This window comes from Bidens hawaiensis, unplaced genomic scaffold (genome assembly GCF_021521415.1).
Source record: "Bidens hawaiensis isolate Kalapana, Puna unplaced genomic scaffold, B.hawaiensis_p1.1 tig00000512_1, whole genome shotgun sequence".
NCBI lineage: Eukaryota > Viridiplantae > Streptophyta > Magnoliopsida > Asterales > Asteraceae > Bidens > Bidens hawaiensis.
The window spans coordinates 1,785,022-1,800,817 of NW_027491033.1; the positions used below are offsets into that span (position 1 = coordinate 1,785,022).

Consider the following 15,796-nt stretch of genomic DNA (forward strand, 5'->3'; position numbering starts at 1 on the left):
ATAGCAAGTTGCTATACCCCAACCCGTAGGCCAAATTACAAAACACCACAAACAAAAACTACTAACACCTTAATTAGATTTCAAACCTAGACCAATCTTCTTTTGACGACAAAGTTTTACCTGAAAAAATTATTTTAATATTAAAACGTATTCTTTTCATAAGATCATCCGCAGATTTATTTTATAGTTATAATTTAAAATTTGTTGTTAACCATTCAAATATTACCCTTTAATCAGTCATTTATCTTAATAGTTCAACACTAGATAATCAAACAAATCCTTAGTTAAGAGGATTTAGCTAATATTTTGTTATGTATGTTCGATGCTTTAATAAAATTAAATAGATCAAGGAATTTGAGTTGGGGGGGGGGGTATTATTCCGATTAGGTTTATAAAGTTTGAATATTTTTTTGTCGGCTGAAATCGAAAACAAAAACAAATCTAGAAACTCATAACTGAATTCAAATCCGGTTCGATTGTTTTTCTTTCTCAACTAAAATTTTAAAAATTTATGTTATTGGATTGGCATGGGTGGACTAAAATTGACAATAGTCATAATTAAATTTAGCTAAATGATCAAACTTAAATAATCACTATTTGATATTCGATTTAAAACAGAATGACAAATACCCTTAAATTAGTGTCTAAATGTATAGAATTTATTCCATCTAAATGTATTTACTAAGGATTAAATAATTAATTTATTTGTACAATTAAAAGTAAGAAAATCTTCAAAATGTTCATTTTAACTCACTCTTTCTAAGAACCGTCAAAGAATTCAAAGATCCCCAAAATATCCGTCATTAAATCGTCGGTCCGTCCATTTTACAAATCCTAGCCGCTGAACTGTTAGCCAATGAAATCAAACCACATGTTAGCAATTCGTTCGATCAGACCATTTTTTAGAAGATCGAATGATTTTTGTATTTTAAAAACCCGATGATTTAAAAAAAATCATTTGATTGATCAAGTTCCCTCCCTCTCTAGTCCCACACTCACACATGTCTTTCTCTCTCTTCGGCTTTCCTTACCCGAGTTCCCTACCCAAACCCTGAACACGAGGTGATGACGTTAGGGTACCTATAAACCAAAGTTAACCCGAGTAACGCCTCGTGTACCAAAAAAAAAGTTAAATTTCTCAAAATCTACATATAAACTTTGATGTTTTCCCAAATTTAAATAATCATATATTGCTTTGTTTAAATAATAATCGGATACCAAGAGGGAGAGACCCAAGTCCTCTTTGTAAGAACAAACAACTGCTTCGTTCATTCATTCATTCATTCATTCATTCATTCATCGAATCCTCGTACCAATATTCAAACCTCGTACAATTCCATCGTCACTGTTCCAAATCTGCAGGTATCTCACCTTCTTCGATTTCAATTCCAAAACCCTAGTTTTCGATTTCAGTAAATTTAATAAATTGCAGGCTTGAAATATTTTAGGGGTTTAGATGGAATCGTCATCATCTTCAGTGATTACTCCGGAAGATGTATTGGAGTCGTTGATGAACGATGGCACAATTGACACCTTGAGATTGAAGATCATTAATCAGCTCAAAGCTAACGTGGGTTTTCCAATTACTTTCCTTTTTATATTATTATTAGGGTTTGTGGTATATGATAATAATATTCAATATTGCTAGTGTATCTGTAACAATAGCTTTAAAAGATTAAAACTTTATTAACTTAATGTTAGTTGTTAGTTGAAACAAATATATTAATTGTTAAATGAGCTGCAATACACAGTAAAGAATTTGCAGGTCCGTGTTATCGATCTAGAAGATTTAGAAGGTTTGATTTGGGGTTTTGGATACCCAGATAGAAGTGTGCATTACTTAATAGTAACCAAGTTTCTTATTATAAAAACCATTAAGGTTTCGGTATTGTTATATTGAAGTTTTTTTTTTTTCTATAAAACTTTTAAAATTAAGTGGTGGGAACAAATATGAAACTTAGTTACTTGTTAGTGATTGCTTTCAAGTATGAGTGTCTTTACTGGAACAACATTCAAACGTGGTTATCGTTTTCTGATGAACTTATATGATCTTAAAATTGGTATTTTTTTTCACAGGAAGATTTGAAGAGTACCACTATAAAAATGGTAGAACAGAGCAAGGTTCTCAACACACCGGGAGCTGAGAAACAAACTAAACGAGAACTCTTTGATGCTCTTCGCCAAGAACTCGAGTAAGCTTTTCTATAGTTATAATTCATTTGAAAACTTTTACTGTTTGAGATTATAATCTATATTGGTTTTAATGTAATGCAGGACCCCTGTGCTTGAAAAGGCTTCTAAATCCGTATGGGAGTTGATTTTGGACGGTAATGGATTAGGGAGAGAAATAAATGAAACGGTTGAAAAGGTGTTTTGTAAGCTAAGCGGTAGAGAACCACCATTGTTTGCTCCCAATGGTGAATTACAATCTGAAAAAGGAAAAGAGAAAAAGGCGGAAAAGGGAAAAGGAAAAGAAAAGGAAAAATTAATTCAAAATGAGAAGGATAATGCAGACCCTACACCAAAGAAACGAAAGTTGGTTGAGGCAACGAATGCGAAAGGCTCTGCAGAAGAAGTTGCAAACTGATCTGCGCGTGTATTTTCAGTTATCAAATCTAAGAACCTTAAGGCACGTGTCACTAACTAGTAACCTTTATTCTCTTGCTTTATTTGTTTCACATGGTGGTTAGTTAGGAGTGTTTGGTTTTTTTTATAAAAGTGATAGTGTTTGGATGTCTGGCCTTTTGAAGTTGTAACTTGTAACAGACAACAGTTAGATGATAATATGTTTGGTTGGTTTATAACTTTTCTAGATTTTTAAGAAATGAATCCGTAAAATGACCGAACAAGACATTATGGTAGAAAAAGGAGAAACAATTTTAGTAAAAGTTTCTCAACTTAGGATCAAAGAAGGCATAAATAGGTCAATTTATATTCAAGAACAGAACTTAACTCATCATTGCAGTAACGTTTTCATAGTTTTTGTCCACAATTGCAAATTCAATATTCAGGTTTAGTTTCCATGTTACTAAAATGTGATGATTGATAAAAAGCAGGGAACAAATCTGCACGGTCTTACAGTGGCTGCAGACAAATCTGGTGGTGACCTGTTGAGAGGCTTCAATGACTACCCGATTCATTTCGGTTTGTGATGTTGGGTTTATTTGAGGTGTAGTATTTCTGGTTTTTGGTGTTGAACCACTTTGTGATTTTGACCAAATATAGTCAACCTGAGGTAATGTAGTTCCTATCAAGATTGTTTAAACAAATAGAAGTGAATGAAGATTAACCGGCTTAATTTAACGATCATCCTAGCTTATTTTGGTACATGGATGTTACAGTTTGGGGTTTTCTTCATATTTATTATGTTACGTTAATTTGTGGTATTATTTACATATGATGATTATACTGTTGAGTTTTATTTTTTTAGTCTTTTTTTACTGGCATAACGATAAAAATATACAACTTCTTGCCAAAATTAGCTTGAAAAGTATTCAGTTATAGTTTTTATCGTATGTCGAGTGAATGTAGATGAGAATAATAAAGAGTTAACTGTATCGAAATGTGTTTTAACTTTTAACATGTTTTCTAACTGCTTTTAGCGAACCGAAAATTTTCTATAAACCATTTTATGCATCTATATGTTGGGATGATGATGTGGCACCAGTAATACTCGATCTCATCATGATGTTGCCTTTGTGGATTGATTTCAATCTTATCAGTCATCATGATGTCCTATGTGGATCAAATTCTCAGTCATTCCAAATCTTAGTTCACAAACAACTTACCAATCCCGGAAATCGCGTAGGTTATTATTTATTGATTTGAATAAAACAAGTCGGTGTGTCTGGCCACAAACTAGCAGGAGTTATAATTGAGCTGAGTTAGAGCTTTTTTAAGCTTGGTCAGGTAGGTTTGTGTCATGCGGATTTGACTTGTATAGTTTTGAGCTCGAGCTCGAGTTAGTGTTATATCAGCTTGTGAATAACCTTAGTCACGACTTGGAGAACATGTGTTGATTTTGGGGGATTTCTAATATGAATAATATGATAGGATTCTATGACAATTTAACAAAAAAATAGGTCATATGAAAACAAATTGCCGGTTAAAATAATTCTTTAGGTAATCTGATATGTTCATACACACAATAGCTTAGTGTCAAATTTGATACATTTTTGGGTAATTAGCTTAAAACAAATTGTGTTAAAACTTAAAACTTCAAGTGAAGGTTGAAAACCATAAAAAAAAAAAAAAGAAATAGCAATCAAGTTTTAATGCAAGTCACAAACTTTTTTTAAACGCTCTATAAGTTTCAGAATTTGTTAACGTGTTTATAATTCCTGAAACATAACAATAAAGTAATCAGGTTTTAAGTTGTCATATCTAGCTTGTTTAATGAATGTCATGTTGACATGTTATGTCATGAGTGGTACTCATCTAGCCAAAAAGTTATTTAATAAACATAAATGTAATATACAATAATAAAATCTAAACATAAAACATCTAGTTTTCAGTGTTGAAGGGAGTCAGCATGCGCAATTAGATTGCGCAAAGACAAAAAAAACTTTGGTCTTAACATAACTCCATTTTCAATAAACATTTTTAATTTTCTATAGTTGTTCAGTAAACATAAACATAAAACACAACATATACACACACACACACACACACACAAAGAGACACCTAATCTTCACTATCGTTGGGTAGTCAAAATGTATAATTATATTTTGTTAAGTTTACCAATACAAGCACGCTCAAAAGCCTCGTACAAGTACAAAATCGCGAAACCGATATCGTACTAGTTCGGTGATGGTTAAAAAAAACCCTTATCTATATGATATGATTAGAAAAATTTATTAAAAAAATATAAGAAAAACCTTTTAACAAAGATTAACGAACATAAACGAATGTTAACAGAAAACTTATCGAGTGTTCACAAACACAACTGAACGAAAATGACATATGTTCGTGTCTGTTCATTTAGCTATTAAACAAATTTTCTTGCCCATATCCGTGCTCATTTATTAAACGAATTAACAACTTCTCGTCAAACAATTCACCGAATATTACAAATACCACCTATTTTTCTTTAATCAATTATTATTGACATTGAAATACTAAGTAAAACACAAAAAAGTAACTAAAACCAAACTTGTGGCATGGTGGTAGAAAGACATATGTTTTTCAGTGTAGACCGAAATTCGATCCATCTTATGTCACTTTTGGTGGATTATGGCAATGAAGGATTTGAGCTAGGCCTTGTGATGTTAAAAGGTTGTCAGTTCGCATCTCGAGCTCACTAGAGTTTGCATCCCATTGTATGATTCGCTAAACAATATTGCTCTTGTGGCGGCACAAGTCTAGGGATGTGTAAAAAACAAAAAAAACGGATCCGAAACTGAAAAAACCGAAAAATCTAAACCGAAAAACCGAATCGAACTGAATTCATATTTTTTTTATTTTATATTAAGTAATTTATAAGAATTTAATAAATATACAACTCCAGTGTTTTTGATAATATGTATAACAGTCTATTATTTTACAATTAACAAAATTATTTATATCTGAATTCATTATTTTTTGCTAACTTTTTTTCGACCTTCAATTTTCAAGCTCAAATGGCAAAAACCAAAAAAATCGAAACTGAACCGAAACGTAAACCGAAAACCGAAGTTTTGGTTTTCGGTTTGGTTTTAGCCAAAACTCGCACCGAACCGCACCACGCACACCCTAGACACAACGACTATCAAGTGGTAACCGATGGTATGGTTTTCCGAGTGAACGTCCAAGACAAAATATGAAGACAGCGTGGGGCTAGAATGTTAGATAAGATATTCGACTTTTTTAAGAAAAAAGAAAAGAATAGTAAAAGCCAAACTTTTGTTTGAAACATAAAATTACTCTTCAACTTGACATCTCACTTGTTTAAAACAAAAAACCCTAATCCGAAGTCACAACCGCTCACAGTCGTTCACCGTCGAATCCTTCATTCTGACTTGATTTGTGTTTATAAGTAATCCCCCAAACCATCACATCATCTATCTCTTTCCGATCACACTTTAAGGTAACCTCCATGTCTTTCTATGCTTATTATACGATTCACATAATATTCAATTCAATATATATATATATATTTTGTTTTTAGTTTATGGGTGGACCAAGGAAAAGCGTCAGAAGCAAAAGCACTTGCAAATCCCGTTTCAATCCTCTTTAATCAATTCCAATTCTCAAGCTATTCTCTCGGGCTGTAGCGTTCTGCTGGCGGCTAACCCCCGAGCTTCTGATAAACAATGGTTTCAGTTTACATTAGAAGAAGCCTTTTATCTATGTTACTCTCAAAACTGCATAAAGATAGTAGACAGTGATCATAATGTTAAAACGAATAACGAGTTATGGTTTCGAAACAGGCCTCGTTTTGTTATTCTTTCAAGGGTTATTCTCATCTCCGGGCCAAGAATTGGGTGGTGCGGTCCGGGTGTCAGTATGGTGTTGACTTTGTGGCGTATCGGCATCATCCGTCACTTGTTCATTCCGAGTATGGGGTGTTGGTGTTTTCTGAAGGGAATGGGATGAATGATCGGTTGAGGGTTTGGTCGGATTTTCAATGCGCGCTTAGGCTTTGTGGTAGTGTTGCGAAGACGTTGTTGGTTCTTTATGTAGGTAGGAATGGTGAGAGTGTGATGGGTGGTTATTCGGTTTCTTGTTTAGATGGGTTGAGTGTTGATGAGCAAACGATTACGCGGTGGACTCCTGAACGGTGTAGGGAGGATCAAACGGTTGTTAACCGTTAAGGTGTATTTACTCTTTTTTTGATATGATTTGTTTGTATGATTATGAATAATTTGTTAGTTAAATACATGGTTATTACGATTATGATTATGATGTACTGATTTATGACAAAGCAGCTGTGTTTTACATCTTTGTAAGTTTTATTCAGATTTTCTTTTAGATACAGTTTGAATGTTTATAATAAAACCAAACCAAGATAATCCTGGCATGACTTGTACTTAACGGTTCGAACTAACAACTCAAAAGCTAGTTGATAGATTATTAATGAGTTGTAAACAGGCTGTAGACAAGCCTGGCAAGCAGGGCCAGTCAGGCGTGCTTGGGTCAAAATAGGTTCTAAGCAAAATGAGTTCGGTTCAAAACGGGTCGTTTTAAAAGAAATGATGCTTTGGTTTGAGTCAAAACAGGTTGATATGAATACACAACCTGCTAAATATAGGAACTGCCGGGGTTATATTATGTTGGTTTCTTATGTATCAGTTGAATACAGTATATGTATAAATATTGGTTGAAGATTGTATATATGTCTATATGGATGACACATACTGCAAAATAAATATATGTGTGTATTGGTCGAAGTTTCAATGTTGTATGTATACAGTATATAGCAGAAATATTTGTAATATTTTTCAGTCAATATCTATGCTTGTTACGATACAGACCCGATAAAATATTATTGCTTAGTTTGCGATACAAAAAAAGTTTATTTTAATATATATTTGCTTTAAAAAAAATTTATTGTTTTGAAAATAGTTATGTAAACTCTCCTAAGACCCGCCCCGTGACCATCCATATAATAGATTTTGGGTCGTTTAGGATTAACCAAGTTAAAACATGTGAAAAGGGTGTTGTTCTGCCTTAAAAACAAGAATTTGATCATAAAAATTGTTAGCCGTGACTCCGTGTGGGAAATGGGTTGATCAGATTGTATTCAAAATCAAAAGGCTAAATATGTTTACAGGTCAACTAAGCATGTACTAAAACGCCGTGTTTAAAGTTGATGTAACCGAAGTCCCGTTTGTTTCACCACTATCAGTCAGAAAGACCTTCAACATGCATTGATATGAACTTTGGCACCAAATTAACGATAAAGGTTAAGACTTCTATTTTTCATTTTCAAAAGCCAAATCAAATATTTGATTGTAGTCATCTACAAAATGCACATCGAGACCTTCCTTCACATTCGGCGCCAGCTCATCGAAGTCCCGTTTATTAGCTAACGGAAATATTATTGTTTTCACCCCACTTCGCCTTGCAGCTATGGTCTTCTCCTTCACCTGTATGTTATTATTATTATTAAGCCTTTGAATAAGAAGAATTTTTATGTGATTGTTTAAAATAATAAACAAAGAATAGACACATACCCCACCAATTGGAAGGACCCGACCCGTTAAGGTGACCTCACCGGTCATGACTAGGTCTTTCTTGACACGCTTGTTCATTGCAAGTGAAAGCAAGGAAGTAATCATGGTGCAACCGGCACTAGGCCCGTCTTTAGGTGTAGCACCCGCGGGGACATGTAAATGAACCTTGGAATTTGCAAAAAACGGGTTCTCCTTATCTTTTTCAGCCAAGATTGCTCTTGCAACCGTGTGAGCAATTTGGGCACTTTCCTTCATGACATCACCGAGTTGACCCGTTAAATGAAGGGCTCCTTTGCCTTCACCTTGTTCAACCTGTGTGGTCTCTATGTATAAAGTAGACCCGCCCATTGCGGTCCAAGCCAGGCCCATTACAACTCCTAGTGGTGTCTGGTCATACATGCGTTCCGCATGGAATACCGGTTTTCCAACATAATCTGCAAGGTTTTTCTCATCAACCAACACAGACCTTGGTTCACTCTCCTTTGACTCAGTTGCATCCTGAGTTGACTCATTTGTACCCTGAGTTGACTCAGTTGCTAAAACTGAAGGTTCTTTTTCTGCTCCTTGTCGAACTAGTTGCAAAGCAATCTACAAAATGTATCAAAAAAAGAAGTGAATACAATAATGTTGACCATAAAAAAAATAAAGCATGAAGTCAACAAACCTTGCGGTAAATTTTCTCAATCTGTTTTTGAAGATTACGAACCCCCGCTTCTCGACAGTAATTTTCTATTAAAGAAAGCAGCGCTGCATCCGATAATTCCACCTGAAAAAAAAAGCTTTATATTTATTTGTAACAAAATAATAATTTTCACTTTTCAAGATTAATAAGAGAGATATACCTGTTGAGGCTTGACACCACACGCATCGCGAGTATTCTTTTCTAAATAATCTCTAGCAATATGCATTTTTTTCATCAGTAATATAACCAGCAATTGGAATTATCTCCATTTGGTCCAAAAGTGGGCCCGGTATCGTCTCCACTACATTTGCTGTGCACACAAACAACACCTGCACCACAAATTAAGTAATGTTTAGAATATTAGCTAATAAAAATGTTTAGAATATTATTAAGATTTTTTTCATTAACATGTTGTCATTGACCTTTGACAAGTCAATGGGAACATCAAGATAATGATCTAAGAAATTAGCATTTTGCTCCGGATCAAGCAGCTCCAACATTGCACTTGCAGGATCACCTGCGTGTCCTCTTCCTAACTGCAATCAAAGATATGAAACGAAAATTAAATAATTAAAGGTGTTTCTATATGCAATTATTTTATGTAATAATAAACATGAATTAAATCATACCTTGTCTATTTCATCAATAAGAACAAGAGGGTTTGCAGTCCCCACACCTTTTAAACACTGGACCATTTTCCCCGGCATTGCGCCTATATAGGTTCGACGGTGTCCCTATTATAATTTTAAATGTTAATACACAAATAATACAGTTAATAGTTTTTTTAGCAATTTGTGACGAAATATTGTAAAATGACATAGATGCCCCTGATTTTAACAGATTAGATAATGCATATAATAATTATGTGAAATGCCAGTCATACACATCAATGTAATGCATGAATCTCAATTTCTCATGTTAAGAAGTGGTTTAGAATGGTACAACTGGCATTTCACAATTGAAACTATCCAGCATAATTTGGGGACATTTTTGACCTTTTGAAACTTTCCAGCATAATTTGGCTGAAATTGGTAAAGACGAAAACAAATACATACTTGAGTTGCCTATAAAACTGTTTTTATATACAGGCGACCTTAATGAGAAAAAAATGGCACACCTAGATGTATATCCCTCTTTTAATAGATACAAGTAGACAACCTCCTAACTACTTTATTAAAATATGTAGATAATCATTGTAATAGCCAATAATATTTCTTTTTTTCATCTTATATAAATACACTAATTCTTTTACCTTGATTTCAGCGACATCAGACAATCCACCAACTGAAAACCTATAAAACTGTCTGTTTAACGCACGCGCAATTGAACGACCAATGCTAGTTTTCCCCACTCCAGGAGGACCCGAAAGACAAATAATTTTTCCTGCAATAAAATATGTTGTATTAAATATTAAAGCTCACTTATTTCACAATTCATATGCATTAAATATGTAAGAAAATACAGATTATAACCTTGTGATGTTCCTCTGAGTTTTCCCACAGCGATAAACTCAAGAATCCTTTCTTTAACATCAGACAAACCATAATGATCCTCGTCAAGAATTTGTTGAGCCCGTATAACATCAAAGTTTTCATCACTGAAGTTAATTAACAAAAAAAATTATTTAACCTTTTGTTATAATTTTATAACAATACTCTCAATTGATAAAAACTCAAGATTTTAGAATACCTATAATTACCCCATGGTAAAGCAGTCAACCAATCAAGATAGTTACGCGTAACATTAAATTCACTTGAACTGGCTTCCAAAAGTTGCAGTTTTTTCAGTTCTTCTTCAATAACTTGCAGAACATGAGGCTGTATTTTCTCCTTGTTTGGATCAATTCTCTCTCTAAATTTATCTGCACCAAAATAACAAAATGAATGCCGATTCATAAACATCAACAGAAAGAAAAAGATTATTATTTAATAAATAGTTACCAGTGAGTGCTGTTTTGTCATCAGTTTCAAGCCCTAACTCCTGTAACAAGAAAACATTTGAATAAAGAGCATGATGTTAACATAATTAGTTAAGAAAAAGGTTACCTTTTTGATAGCTTTATATTGCTCGTTTAACAAGTAACGGCGTTGTTCGGTACTTATTTTCTCTTCAATAGCTTTTGCTATGGATTCCTAGTAAGAAACCAACAATGAAACTTAGATGGTATCAAGAAATAAGTATTTATAAAAGCAACACAAAATAGATCAATATGTTACCTGAATCTTGTGTATCTCCATTTCTTTCTTTAATAGTTCAAGACTGCGTCTTAAACGTTTGTCCACCTAAATTAAAATAATGTAAGCAAATTTTTTATTCATTTGTAAACATTTATTTGTAGCATTGAAAGTGACTTACATCTAGCTCTTCAAGCACTTGCTGGCAAGTCTGCTAATCTTGGGTAATTAAAGTCACCAATATGCTGCAGAAAGTATAAGAAGTTTAACCCAAAAAAAAAAGAAGATTTTGTTTCAGGAACATTTGTATTGTTCAAAGCATCTTCAAGTTCATTATTAATACCTGATTGTATGTTTGAACATGATCCCTCCAAAGAGAACTTGTTTTCAAAACATCTTTAAGGGTTGTTATGACCTCAAATGATGTCGCCTTTATCACATCATCATCATTGTTGTATGGCGAATTCTGTAATTTACATAAAAGAGAAAACAAAAATACAAATAGCGTAATACAAATGAAATTAGATTCCAACATACTTTTACTTATTGCGTCTCCAAATAACTTAGGAATAAAGAATGGATGATACCTTGAGATGATCCACTTTGACCGTAAGGGGGTCTTCACTGACCTGTATAAGATGTAATCATAATATTTCAGAAAAAAAAATAAATCAAAATGAGATAAATATATCTTCAATTTAGAGTGCTCTGATGCGTTTAAATTATAAATGAATCGGCTTTGGGATGTAAATCTCAGAATGGACAAATAAAATATTTTAGCTAAAAGGGGAATAGGTTAAACGACTTTAAAGTCATCAAATTTCTCTTTATTCATGAATTCAACCTCCAAATTGTTTCATTCAAACATTTAAGATTATTAACGTATCAAAAATTATAAAGCTTCCACTCACCATTTCCGTTATGCGAAGCCGCCTATGACTGATAAGAACAACTTGGTCTCCTTGAATACTTGTAATCTACTTAAAAATATCAAAACTAACAATTAGTTAGCTTAACAAGTTCACCTCAACTAATTAACAAGATTTGCATCATAACAAGTACCTGAGCCAGTGTACCAACATCATGGAGCCGGTCAAGCAACTCTTTACCCTTGAGCTCATAAATATTTTTCCCGGGATCCGAACCCTTACCCTCGGATGCCGGGTCATCTTTTACAAGGAATGCACCAGCATAAGGCGCCTGTCGTTTTCGACTCTCTACCAATGCTGCTAGTAGTTTAGGATCCTAAAAAGTAAAACAAACTATTAACTAATTATATTAAAAGTTATCAATAATAAAGCACTGAATTTAGGAGTGAGCAATAACCAAAAACCGACTTAACCGAAAATTGGTTGCTTTTTGTACCCTCGGTTAACCGAACCAAACAATACATATATTCATATATTTCTAGCTTTTGTACCACCAGTTCATGTATTTATACCTCCATTTCATGTATTTATCTCTCGATCTCATGTATCTATACCTTCATTTCATGTATTTATGTGTCCATTTCATGTATTTCTAAGTAAAGGTTTCAGCCCAGATTAATTTTGGTTATTAACCAAAATTAACCGAAGCGAAAACTGAAAAATTAACCGAATAAACCAAACCAAAAACCAATTGGTTAACTTGTTTGAGGCTAATAACCGAACCGAACCAAACCAAACCAAACCAAACCGTGCACACTCTTAATTACCAATGAATAAAGAAAGAAGTAAGTAGTAAGGTCTGATACCTTGACATAAATTGGCATATAAAAGCCTGGAAATAAAGGTCTATGTAGCAGTGGCAATGCTAACACCTGCAAATAATAAAAACAAAATTTGATTATTAACTTAAAAATCTAATTTTTTTTTAAAAAAGGTTCATTTTTTAATAATAATAATAATAGTAATAATAACTGTGAGGAAATCATCTGGTTTCTTAATGGGTGTGGGGACAATTGCAGCTGGAGATTTGGATTCAGCTTCTTCTTCAATGGCGGGTGGTGTATCGGGCCCAGTTAAATCCGAACAGAAGAAAAGCCTTTGAACCAATTAAGGGTTGTTATGCCCTAGAACAGAACGCAATACTCCATGAAAATATGGCGCCCTTGTGGTGGTGAGACGGGGTTGTTGTAAACAGGAAGAAGAAGACCTTAAAGCCTTTAACATGGGGATTGTGTAACGTGATGATGATGATGAGTAAATGGTGGTGGTTAACTTTGTTTATAAATGTGTGAAAGGATTGAAGAAGAAGAAGAAGAAACCAGAGTGTTCAATTCAACATAACATATTTATTAGACGACTATTCTATTTCTATTTCTATTTCTATTTCTATTTCTATTTCTATTTCTATTTCTAAAGCCCACCATAAACCCTCTTCTCTAGTTACTTTAGTTTGTCAAACATCATCATCAAATAACATTCAACTTATAATTTATGAATTGATGATAGATGTTGTGTTTGTTTTTTAATAGCTATAAAACGTATGCATTTTGTGAATCATATCTACTTAATAAATGATACGTGTCGTTTTTAGTTTATTTGGGTTTTAAGTACCTTGCATTCTATAGGGATGTATTATGGTTTGTTTTACTTATGGGGGTCAAGTTGTAAATTTAGTTTTATATAATGAATGAATCAAACCTATCAGAAGATATCCAGAATTTGAGTAAATCTTCTCTATCTCCTAGTTTTATTTCTCCTTACGGTTCCTAACCCCTATCAAGGGTATCAGAGCCAATCTATCCTCCTGACCGGTGGCTACACACGGTAGGGCAATAAGCGGTTCTTCTACATCAACAACATATATTGCACAAAAAAAAATCACAAAGTATTTCAACGGAAAATGATTGGGAGGAAGTTTTATCCCTCGATCAAGAAGGAACAGTCCAAGAGTACTGCGATGCCTTCGAGGCCAAGTTTAATACCGTCAACGTGTGCGAAGTGTATGCAGTATATCTCTTCATCTCTGGTCTTAGACCAGAAATCGCTGAAGTTCTTAAGAGGCGCCATAATATCATAAGCAATTTAACTTTGAAGGAGGCGTTTTCTTTAGCCCGGATACAAGAAGTGTCAACATATTCTTGGGTAAGCACATATGTTTATCAACAAGAAAATAGTTTGATTACCCATAGTTATAATGAAAGTGATAAGAAAATTAAAACTGCCCACAAGGTGTTCGATGAAATGCCTAAAAGAGTGGGTGACGATTTTAAAGAATTTATGGATGAATCTGATAGTAGGGATAAGATTCAAGAAACCATTGGTGTTTTATTTGATACTAATCAGGAACATTGGGTTGTTACACACAATAACGCTCAACGTGAAATTGGTGTTTTGGATCCGGATATGCAAAATAAAATTTATGGGAAGGTGCAATTCAGCCCCTGGCTAGATAAGTTCAGTTTCAGGTTATTAGTTAATCAGGTTAAATCTGATGAAAATGTTCGAGTCTTGGGTTTAACTTTAACGAAAGAGTTAGCTTCATGGAAAGGGACGAAACGTTTGAATTATTATTGGAGTGATACAGGTTGGGGACAAATTGAGAATTCAGGTAAGAATGATTATGGTTTCCAATTTGTGGGTACTTTTGATGATGTTAATATGAGTGTCGGGTTAGGAGTGAGTCACGAGGAGATAATAAAAGAAGATTATTATTGGGGTGATACAGGTTGGGGACGAATTGAGAATTTTAGAAATGCTTGTTTCCAATTTGTGGATACTTTTGATGATGTTATTATGACGGTCAAGTTAAGAGCGTGCCACCAGGAGATAATAAAAGAAGCATTACTTCTTTTGTTGATTCTTGATGCGATAGACCAGGATCTCTTCAAAATAAAGGCATGGGTGTATATGTGGCACAAATGGAAAACCAAATTAGGGAGTGTCAAAATTAGCTCAGAAGGGCTTTTACAAAGTCTTACCTACCTTTGTTTTCATGCCTTTTGTCTACACCTGGTTGCATATTATAATGGGCTTGAATTTTTGGTTTACTTATTATAAGTGGTTTGAAATTATCAAATGTGGAGTTATCTTAGCCATGTATGATGGGCATATTATTGATGTCACATTTGCAAATATTACTCGGCTAAACCAACAAATTGAAAGGGTACTCTTGAATGATGATATTGCCTATAAAAAGAAAGCTTATTTTGAAATGGTATGGTACAGTAACATTCCTCATACACCCTTTGTTGAATGTAAGAGTGGTACAAAACCTAAACACGTTGGACAAGGATAAATTTAGGTTTTCAAAAGGTGATGCACTATTTATTAACACAATACAACAGTACCTTTATCTGATTTCACGGATGATTCCAGAGATTGTATTGGGAAATCATACCCGAGTAGAATTAGGCGTTGAATGCGGTGTGCTAAGATTTGGTGCCTATTTATTTTCAAGGGATGTACTCAAAATGTCTACAACTCAAAATGATATGCATGGAAAAGATATTCAAATTGTAGTGGAATGTGGTAAGCTTGTAAGGGTGATAACTTTTAAAGCAAAACGTCTTTCATACTCAAGTCAGAATTATGCAACCTTTGTACATGTGGTAGCGAGGTTGTATTTGGTAGTACATCCATATTTTCTCAAAAGAAATAAAGGAGATGTTGAGCATACACTTTCTCACAAGAAAGAGATTATTTTATATGCTAATTTTACCAAGCATCACTGGAAATTCCAAGATCGTCCGACCAACAAATCAATGGAAAAACACACTAGAGAGCATCGATCGAAAATAAAGAATATGACTTACAGTTTTGGGTTTTTCCTCTTCAAGTCATCAGATTGTTTGCATCAAG

General features: G+C 33.8%; 2 protein-coding genes and 2 pseudogenes across 4 annotated transcripts in view; 2 read left to right on the plus strand and 2 right to left on the minus strand.

The window, feature by feature from the left end:
- Positions 1-15,796, minus strand: part of LOC143633674 (putative elongation factor 1-gamma 1) — a 153,461-nt gene that overhangs the window by 134,471 nt on the left and 3,194 nt on the right. The gene's annotated exons all lie outside the window — the stretch shown is intronic.
- On the plus strand, positions 1,280-3,377 carry LOC143631172 (uncharacterized). Of its 2 annotated transcripts, XM_077100016.1 has the most exons (5): positions 1,280-1,362; positions 1,449-1,570; positions 2,077-2,192; positions 2,275-2,629; positions 3,057-3,377. In XM_077100016.1, the coding sequence occupies exons 2-4, from the start codon at positions 1,457-1,459 to the stop codon at positions 2,585-2,587; spliced, it is 543 nt and encodes a 180-aa protein (XP_076956131.1). In that variant the 5' UTR covers positions 1,280-1,362; positions 1,449-1,456; the 3' UTR covers positions 2,588-2,629; positions 3,057-3,377. The 2 variants fall into 2 exon arrangements, with proteins under 2 accessions (XP_076956131.1, XP_076956133.1); XM_077100018.1 differs by lacking the exon at positions 3,057-3,377 and having other exon boundaries at positions 1,286-1,362; positions 1,433-1,570; positions 2,275-2,709.
- LOC143632587 (tRNA-splicing endonuclease subunit Sen2-1 pseudogene) lies at positions 3,039-6,878 on the plus strand (annotated as a pseudogene).
- LOC143633665 (lon protease homolog 1, mitochondrial-like) lies at positions 7,807-13,162 on the minus strand (annotated as a pseudogene). Its single transcript, XR_013153705.1, has 19 exons — positions 12,911-13,162; positions 12,745-12,810; positions 12,072-12,254; positions 11,921-11,986; positions 11,597-11,638; positions 11,353-11,475; positions 11,191-11,254; positions 11,052-11,117; positions 10,881-10,967; positions 10,776-10,815; positions 10,525-10,696; positions 10,308-10,432; positions 10,088-10,218; positions 9,465-9,569; positions 9,258-9,371; positions 8,996-9,164; positions 8,818-8,919; positions 8,154-8,741; positions 7,807-8,066 (listed from the first exon to the last, which is right to left on the minus strand). The product of XR_013153705.1 is annotated as a lon protease homolog 1, mitochondrial-like (transcript).